Source organism: Littorina saxatilis, linkage group LG9 (genome assembly GCF_037325665.1).
Source record: "Littorina saxatilis isolate snail1 linkage group LG9, US_GU_Lsax_2.0, whole genome shotgun sequence".
NCBI lineage: Eukaryota > Metazoa > Mollusca > Gastropoda > Littorinimorpha > Littorinidae > Littorina > Littorina saxatilis.
The window spans coordinates 27,862,731-27,871,657 of record NC_090253.1 but is presented as its reverse complement, the minus strand read 5'-3'; the positions used below and the strand labels follow the sequence as shown (position 1 = coordinate 27,871,657).

The window sequence follows — 8,927 nt, the reverse complement described above, 5'->3', positions numbered from 1 at the left end:
TCTGTGTCTCTGTCAGAAAGATGCAAAGTTCGACAACCGTTGTCGGAAAATATTTCTCTGTTTAACAACGGTTACTTCCCGTTGTATGAGTGTGTATTCTCTTTCTCTCTCTCTCTCTCTTTCTCTTTCTCTTTCTCTTTCTCTCTCTCTCTCTCTCTCTCTTTCTCTCTCTTTCTCTCTCTTATTGTGCCTTGTTTAATTTAGTCGTTTGCGCCGTACATATGTAGTGGGTTTGGCGACCTGTAACACACACACACTATACACACACACAGACACACACACTATACACACACTATGCACACACTATGCACACACTATGCACACACACGCACACACACACACACACACACACATGATGCACACATGATGCACACACTATGCACACACTATGCACACACTCTGCACACACACACACACACACTATGCACACACACACACATGATGCACACACTATGCACACACTATGCACACACACACACACACACACACACACACACACACACACACACTATGCACACACTATGCACACACACACACACACACACACACACACACACACACACACTATACACACACACTATACACACACACACACTACACCAACAAAAGAGACGGAGAAACCACAAGTCTTTATATATTGTTTTATTATACACACTTATTATATCGTATTATACGAATGACAACAACAAAAAAAGAGAGTGGAGATCCAATATTATAATAATGATAAAAAATACTACCAAAAAAACAACAACAATAATAACAACGACATAAACCAGACGTCTTCCGTCTTCCATCACCATCGCCACCACCACCACCACCACCAATCTTGAACGTGTTCTTAATCCATCATTGTTGTTGCGGTGTTTGGTATTTGTAGTGTTATAGCGTTAGTGGTGTTCGTAGGCTCAGCGTTGGCGTTGGCGTTGGTGGGCTCCGGTTCAACTGGGTAACAATCCGCGTCTTCGTCACTACCATCATCATAATCGTCGTCGCTGTTGTTGTCGTTGTTGTCGTTGGTGGTGTTGGTGGTGTTGGTGTCCGAGGCCGCGGGTGGTGCCATAACGATATTGCTAGGCAGCACAGCAGACCCAGCAGTGAACGCCTCAATACGAGCGTCAATATGAGAGAGCACACGTTTTAATCCTTGAAAGGTTTCCGCGTCCATATAGAGCGTCGATAGCTGCGATATCCTTTCTGCCCGTTCAGTAGAGTCCTCCTCCTCGTCGTTGCTGTCGTCGTCCTGCTCCTGTTGTTGTTGTTGTTGTTGTTGTTGTTGTTGTTGTTGTTGTTGTTGTTGTTCTTCCACTTTCTCGTCGTCGTTGCTGTCTGCCTCCACCTCTTCCCGCTGCTGCTGCTGCTGCTGCTTGTCGGCCATGGTGGCAGTGGTGCTGCTGCTGCCACAAGAAGTTGGTGACATCGCCGCGGTGGTGGTCACAGTGGTGGTGGCGGTGGTAGTGGTCGCGTCATCTAGTTCTTTCTGGACTCTGTAATCGTCCCATACTATTATTTTCCGCTTTCGACCTCTTGGCGTTGTATTACCACTACCGCTGCTGCCATCACCGCCGGCGTCGGCGGTGGTGGTGGTGGTCGTCACAGCAGCAGCAGTAGCAGTAGCAGTAGCAGCAGCAGCAGCAGCAGCAGCAGCAGCAGCAGTCTTATTTCTAGTCATCATCATCATTGTCACGGCCGCCATGCTGCCGTGGCCCGAGCGGGTATCTTCCTCCTCCTCATGATCCTCTCTGCGTCTCTTTTTTTCCCCCGCAGCAGTACTAGTTGTTGTCTGAGCCGCCATAGTGAAGTTAGAATCGGCGTAGTGGTTGTGTGGCAGTCAGTATCGTTTCTGCCAGTACCAGAGCTAACCTACCATATTTATACACCGTTGACCCCTGCCCTACTACTACCACTATTACTACTACTACTCGGCATTGCCCACACACACACACACATATGAAAAACTAGAATTATGACAAACGAGTCAGTGAGGAGGAGGAGAAGAAGGAGTGAGAGAGAGAGAGAGAGAGAAAAGAGAACTCCAGAATTTCTTCATATGTATAATATATATCTTCCCTTCATGCGCGGCTTCACTGCAATCGAGTTTTTAGTTTTCAGCGGCTCCCCCCTAGCAGTAGCGCCAAGCTTTTACTATTATTACTGGGAAACTACCCACTGCTGTGTGTGCGCCGGTTCACTTGTGTTGTTGGACCACGAAAAGACGGATAGTAGTATAGATAGCGGCTTGGGGTCCCCAGGTGGTCGTTATGTAATGTGTCGCCAGCTTGGTGACGGCTGGCCGGTATGTTGCGGGACGAATCGGCGGCGTTTTGTCAAGTCAGATGTTAAATTCTCGGATCAGATGGATCCGAATGAATACTAGCGGCTCAGCTGGCGTAGAAGTGTGGTCAGTTGTGTAACTTTTATGAGTTACCGGGGGGATGGGGTGTGGTAGCCGCCGCTGGTAGTAACACGTTAGTGTGAGAATGTTTGATGCGCTCGGGCTCGAATGTTTTTAGTCTTTACCCCCCACACACACACACACACACACACACACACCTCCTCCTTCTCCTTCTCCTTGATGGTTTATCATCTTAGAATGTTGTTGTGCCGCTACTAATAGTTACTGAGATTTTTGTAATTGGATGATGTGTGTGACACTCTAGCTAAAAGTTTTAATGATAATGTATGTGCGGTATGCTATAATAATATAGGGGGTGTGAAAGAGAACGAAGAAAACTTTGAGAACTTCGAAAGAGTCCACATAAAAAGTCACACACAACTCATTAGACTGATCATAATAATACAAATGTTTTACATTTATTCCAGGTTGGACGCATGGGTGTATGTGTGTGTGTGTGAAGTGGAACACTGAGTGTTGTCAAACTCGGAACACTGACATACAAACACCGCACCGGCCCTGACTCTCTTTCCAGCTCTGTCTGTCAGTCTGTGTCTCTCTCTCATCGTACACTACACATATTACACACACACACACACAAACAAGGACACATTATTTATTACCACACGCATACACACAAGATAAATAAATACGTCATAACATTTTGATTAAGCCATTTTATCTTTTTTTTTTCCAATATCATATTGTGATTTTTTCCGTTTTACACTGCCGACAAAGCGCAGCCCATTTCTTCTGGTAACCTGCACCGCCGTTCGGGTCTCAGTTTACAAACGCTGTCTAAAAAAAAGTGTATGTGTGTAGCATTAAAAAAAAACAAAAAAACCACCCGTTCAATATTAATTCCTGGTACAGTCAGCCAACTTTAAAAAGACTCAAAATGGGATCAGTGGGAGGCAATTCACCATAAATGGTTGTGTAGAAATGTTTAGTTACTTCTCTTGATGTTAGTATGCACGTGCGTGTACGGGTCGCGTGTGTATACAATGAGTATGTGTGTGTGTGTGTGTGTGTGTGTGTGTGTATGTATTTTTCACTGCAGCCACGTATGTATATATGTGTGGGGTTCGGTGACCCTCACACGATACACGCACACACACACACGCACACACACACACACACCGTGCACACACACGCACACACACACGCACACACACGCACACACACGCACACACACGCACGCACACACACGCACACACACGCAAAAGGAGAGAAGGGAGAACAAAACGGCAAAGTTTGTATTGTTTTATTACACTCACACATATTATCATATATATGCACAATAATATCCACACACACCAACAAAAAACAAGTCGCGTAAGGCGAAAATACAATATTTAGTCAAGTAGCTGCCATTTTTCAGCAAGACCGTATGCTCGTAGCATCGTCAGTCCACCGCTCATGGCAAAGGCAGTGAAATTGACAAGAAGAGCGGGGTAGTAGTTGCGCTAAGAAGGATAGCACGCTTTTCTGTACCTCTCTTTGTTTTAACTTTCTGAGCGTGTTTTTAATCCAAACATATGATATCTATATGTTTTTGGAATCAGGAACCGACAAGGAATAAGATGAAAGTGTTTTTAAATTGATTTGGACAATTTAATTTTGATAATAATTTTTATATATTTAATTTTCAGAGCTTGTTTTTAATCCGAATATAACATATTTATATGTTTTTGGAATCAGCAAATGATGGAGAATAAGATAAACGTAAATTTGGATCGTTTTATAAATTTTTATTTTTTTTTTACAATTTTCAGATTTTTAATGACCAAAGTCATTAATTAATTTTTAAGCCACCAAGCTGAAATGCAATACCGAACCCCGGGCTTCGTCGAAGATTACTTGACCAAAATTTCAACCAATTTGGTTGAAAAATGAGGGCGTGACAGTGCCGCCTCAACTTTCACGAAAAGCCGGATATGACGTCATCAAAGACATTTATCAAAAAAATGAAAAAAACGTATGGGGATTTCATACCCAGGAACTCTCATGTCAAATTTCATAAAGATCGGTCCAGTAGTTTAGTCTGAATCGCTCTACACACACACACACACGCACACACGCACACACACACACACGCACATACACCACGACCCTCGTTTCGATTCCCCCTCGATGTTAAAATATTTAGTCAAAACTTGACTAAATATAAAAAGGAGAAAATATATATATATGTCTTAAGGTGCAGCTATACTAATAATAATAATAGTAGTTGTGGTCTGTTTAAAACAGTCAATAAAAACGGGGGGAGGGGGAGGGGTGGATTGACCACCGCCCTTTCCTACTCATCATCCTCAATCAAAAAAAAAAAGCGATGGGTGCGTCTGTAGGATCGTACACTATATCATGAAAGTAGCGATCATCTTCAGAATCGTTAAAATTGTCGTTGTCGTTGTCGTTGTTGTTAGTGTCGGGCGTAGTACTTGTACTACTACTAGCAAGAGCGGTCCCCGCGGGAAGGGGGGAGGGGGGAAGGAGAAGAGTGAGAGATTCCTCGTATTGTTGTTCTTCCAGCAACCGTGGGGTGCGGCGTTCGTCAATATCTCCATTTTTCCCGTACGGAAACGACAACGACGACAACACCTCGGTGGCGTTTCTTCCTTCCACCCCCTCTTTCATTGGGTCGTCGTCGTCCTTTTCTTCTGCTTCTTCTGCTTCTACTTCTTCCTCCTCCCCGCCACAATCAATCTCGATCTCTTCTTCTTCTTCTTCTTCTTCGCGCTCCTCCTGCTGCTGTTGTTGTTGTTGTTGTTGTTGTTGTTGTTGTTGTTGTTGTTGTTGTTGTTGTTGCGTCTTGTCTTTGAGCGGGGGACTAGTAGTAAGGGGGGTATCAATAAAGGTGAACGACCCCGACTCATCATTCCCAAACCGTGACCAATCAGCCACCACAATCACATTGCCGTCTTCCTGGACCACCTCCTTTGTCTCATTTTGTTGTTCTTGCTGATGCGCTGTTTTATTACCGAGACTAGTAGTACTACTGGCCAAAACAGGAGGCGTAGCGAATGTGACATTTTTCCGAGGTTTTGTTGATTGCTTTCTTGGTGGTCGCCACCACCCCAAAGGCTGCTGCTGCCTTTGTTGTTGTTGTTGCTGTTGCTTTCTGTTCTCGTTCAGCCAATAATCCTCCTCTACCTCCCCTTCTTCTTCTTCTTCTTCTTCTTCTTCGTCCCTCTCCTCCACCACGCTGCCACCTTCCGAAGTACTACATGTTGTACTAGCAGAATCATCATCATCAGCATCAGCAGTATAATCATCATCATCATCATCATCATCATCATCATCATCATCATCATCATCATCATCATCAAGATCAGCAGCAGCAGCAGCAACAGTAGTATAATCATCATCATCATCATCGTGTTCTACCACCACCACCGTTGTTGTCACCGGTGGCGGTGCAGCAGCGGCCAGAATTGCAGATGGTTGCGAGTCCCCATCTTCCAAGCGGGGCATTAATAATACTTGTTGACTACTCGCGTCTACTTCTTTTATATTTCGATGATGATGTTTTCGCTTTCGACCTCTCCTGGTCGTCGTTGTCGTTGTCGTTGTCGCAGCAGCAACAGCAGCAGCAGATGTTGTTGTTGTTGTTGTTGTTTTTTTTTCTTCTCCTGCAGCTGCTCGCCTCCTCGGCCTTCCTCTTCCTCTTCCTCCTCCTCCTCCTTCTCTTCGTTGTTTTTGTTGTGTTGGCGGCGACGGGAGGGGCGGCGGCGGCGGCGGCATCATAATCATGGCAGCAGCATTTCTACTACTCCTCGTCCTCCTCCTCGTAATTCTGCAGCGATCATCATCATTATCATCGGTGATAGTAGTAGCCATCATCCTCCGCGTCACCACGCTGCTGTTGTCGTTGTCGTTGTTGTCGTTGTTGTTGTTGTTGTTGTTGTTATGACGCGGGGGGCCGAGGGGGGTATTCTGACGCCCGGCCTTTTTTGCCGCCATAGTGTAAAACAAAACCCTGCGGCCTTCCTTTGTGAAGTAAAAAAAGATCGAATTGTGCCAACTACCCGCTGACCGACGGTATTTATAGTGTCAGATGATGATCATGCCTATCCTCTCCCAAGAATTGACACATGTCTTGACGCACTAGCTGGAAATCATTGCTTTTCAACAGAAGTCAAAATCTTTCCCTTCCCCTCTTTTTCTTAACATACATGGCGGAAAACTAGAATTATGACAAACGAGCAGTTAGGGAGGAAGGAGGGTCGAGTTTTAGTAGTTTTCAGTCCCAGCGCTAAGCTGCTTTTACACGGCTGGACGCTACTCACCCACTGCTGTTTGTGACACTACACTCAAGAAATTATGATTTTACAGCAACTACTTTAGTTTAGACTCGAAACCAAACCCAAAAACCAAGAACGAACGGGGGGGAGAAAACAAAAACCCACAACGTTTGAAACAAAAAGAGAAAGAACAAATTACAAGAGGAATGGGCGGAATTCTTTCTTTCCCCCGTCATTTTTGTGTGGATGTCTTGTGTATATGATTCTGACGTCTCTTCTTTGTGTGTATGTGTGTGTATGTGTGTGTATGTGTGTGTATGTGTGTGTATGTGTGTGTATGTGTGTGTGTGTGTGTGTGTGTGTGTGTATGTATGTTGGTGGCCAAACTCGCTTCAAAGAATTTTAAAATAAAGATGAACAATGCTCGAAACCAAAAACGAAAACCAAGAATCGGAACGGCGGGGCGGAAAACTGACCCCACAACATTTGAAACAAAAACTAGAGTAAGAAGAAATCATCGCCGCAAGAGGAAGGCGGCCGGGATTCTTTCTTCCTTCCCTGTTCATTTTTGTGTCGACGATGTTCTTGTTGCGCCGTCAGGACATTAGGCCCTAATGTATACGGCGGGGATGTAACTTCGCGAAATGAAAAATAGTCATCTATAAATGATTATTCTCAATCCCGCGGACAGAAACAAAGTGATGATAGGATAGGCCTATGGGGTTTGAATACGCCGGTTGTCCCCTGGACGAGGCTACCTTTCAGTTTCTTCAGAACTTCCCCTCTATAAAATCATAAAGAAGTTGTCCTAACCGTGAATTTGAAACTATAAATATTGCTGAAAAGTACTATCGGGGCCGGTGGTGTCAACTGACGCCGCGGGCGAATGTTTCTCGATCCCCCCCCAAGCCAGCAAGCTTAATAAGCAAGCTGTGACTGAATCAGTTGGTCCGTGTTCCATAGCGGCGCAGTTGATTTCTCTTCTTTCTCATCGAGCACAATAGTTTGTTGAAACGGGGCGGGCCCGCCGGTGGTGTCAACTGACGCCGCGGTGAATGTTTCTCCTCCCCCCAAGCCAGCAAGCTGCGACTGAATTGGTCCGTGTTCCATAGCGCAGTTGATTTCTCTTCTCTATCTTCTCTATCTTCTCTATCTTCTCTCTCTCTATCTCTCTCTCGCATCCCACGCCGGCATGATGTTTAGTTGATAGGAAAATTAAATTCACACAAAGGTGAAAAGATCGGGGACGATTCTAACCCACACAACTATACAGTTTCTGTTCAGGGTAAAATAACGAACGAAGGGGAACTGAGAATATTCATTTTCTCTCTGCACACGGCCGCGTATAATATAATAGTAACGCCAGCTGTACTACTGCGGATCTTAATCTCCTGAGCGGCGGCCTGTGAGAGCAGCGTGACACGCCGCTTGTTATTACGCGATACTCCCAGAGAAAATTCATCCCACTGAAATATTACAGGCAACCAAGTACTTTTCGACTCAGCCTTCTTTTAGCTTCAACACATGAAAAAAAAAAACTGTACGTGATTTATGTTTGTATTTGTATAAAGCACCTAGAACACAAATACCACCAATGACTGGAATGCCATCACACAGACTTCACGGCCGTTCAATTGCTGTCTGTCTTTTACCACCACCACCGCCGGCCGGGTGATATTTTTTTTATAAAAGCTTGAAGCAAAAAAAAAAAAAAAAAGCCGTCAACTTGTTTTGCTCTTAAACATAGTCTGATTCTCGTATAGAGTGTGATCTCTCAGAAAACCTGTTATCAGGTCCAAAACGGTATGTAGTATCAGCCCAACGAGGTCTGCAACTAGTGAGATAAACTTCGCGGCCGTTATAAGAGGTGGCGGTTTGGGTGGGTGAGGAAGAATTCGCCTGCCGGGAGAAATCTACCTCATCATCTAACCGCAATCTCTGTGGCTACTATGCTTCGGGCAAAAAGTCAGTCGTGGTTGAGTTAAAACCTGACCGAGAAGGAAAAAAGATTCCATACCAATACCATCAGTATACATTTGATAACATTACATCCAAATTCTTTTTCTTCTTTTTTTTCAGAGAATCAGGAGGGGCGCGCCCCCTTTTTTGCAGATTTTCTCTATGGCAAAATAACAAGACTAAAAGTCACACATCAGCCCAACGAGGTCTGCAACTAGTGAGATAAACTTCGCGGCCGTTATAAGAGGTGGCGGTTTGGGTGGGTGAGGAAGAATTCGCCTGCCGGGAGAAATCTACCTCATCATCCTACAACGCAATCTCTGTGGCTACTA

At 44.8% G+C, this 8,927-nt stretch overlaps 2 protein-coding genes across 2 annotated transcripts; both read right to left on the bottom strand.

Annotated features, from left to right (window-relative positions):
• Positions 1–838: 838 nt before the first annotated feature.
• On the bottom strand, positions 839–1,792 carry LOC138977170 (ras-interacting protein RIP3-like). The gene has a single exon (XM_070350079.1). It carries the CDS (start codon positions 1,790–1,792, stop codon positions 839–841), a length of 954 nt encoding a protein of 317 aa, XP_070206180.1.
• A 2,916-nt stretch (positions 1,793–4,708) lies between these two features.
• On the bottom strand, positions 4,709–5,866 carry LOC138977169 (putative uncharacterized protein DDB_G0274435). Its single transcript, XM_070350078.1, has one exon. The coding sequence runs from the start codon at positions 5,864–5,866 to the stop codon at positions 4,709–4,711; it is 1,158 nt and encodes a 385-aa protein (XP_070206179.1).
• Between the last annotated feature and the right edge of the window lie 3,061 nt (positions 5,867–8,927).

Coding starts and splice junctions, on each gene's coding strand:
- LOC138977170 (XM_070350079.1), bottom strand. CDS start 1,792: ATGGCGGCTCAGACAACAACTAGTACTGCTGCGGGGGAAAAAAAGAGA.
- LOC138977169 (XM_070350078.1), bottom strand. CDS start 5,866: ATGCCCCGCTTGGAAGATGGGGACTCGCAACCATCTGCAATTCTGGCC.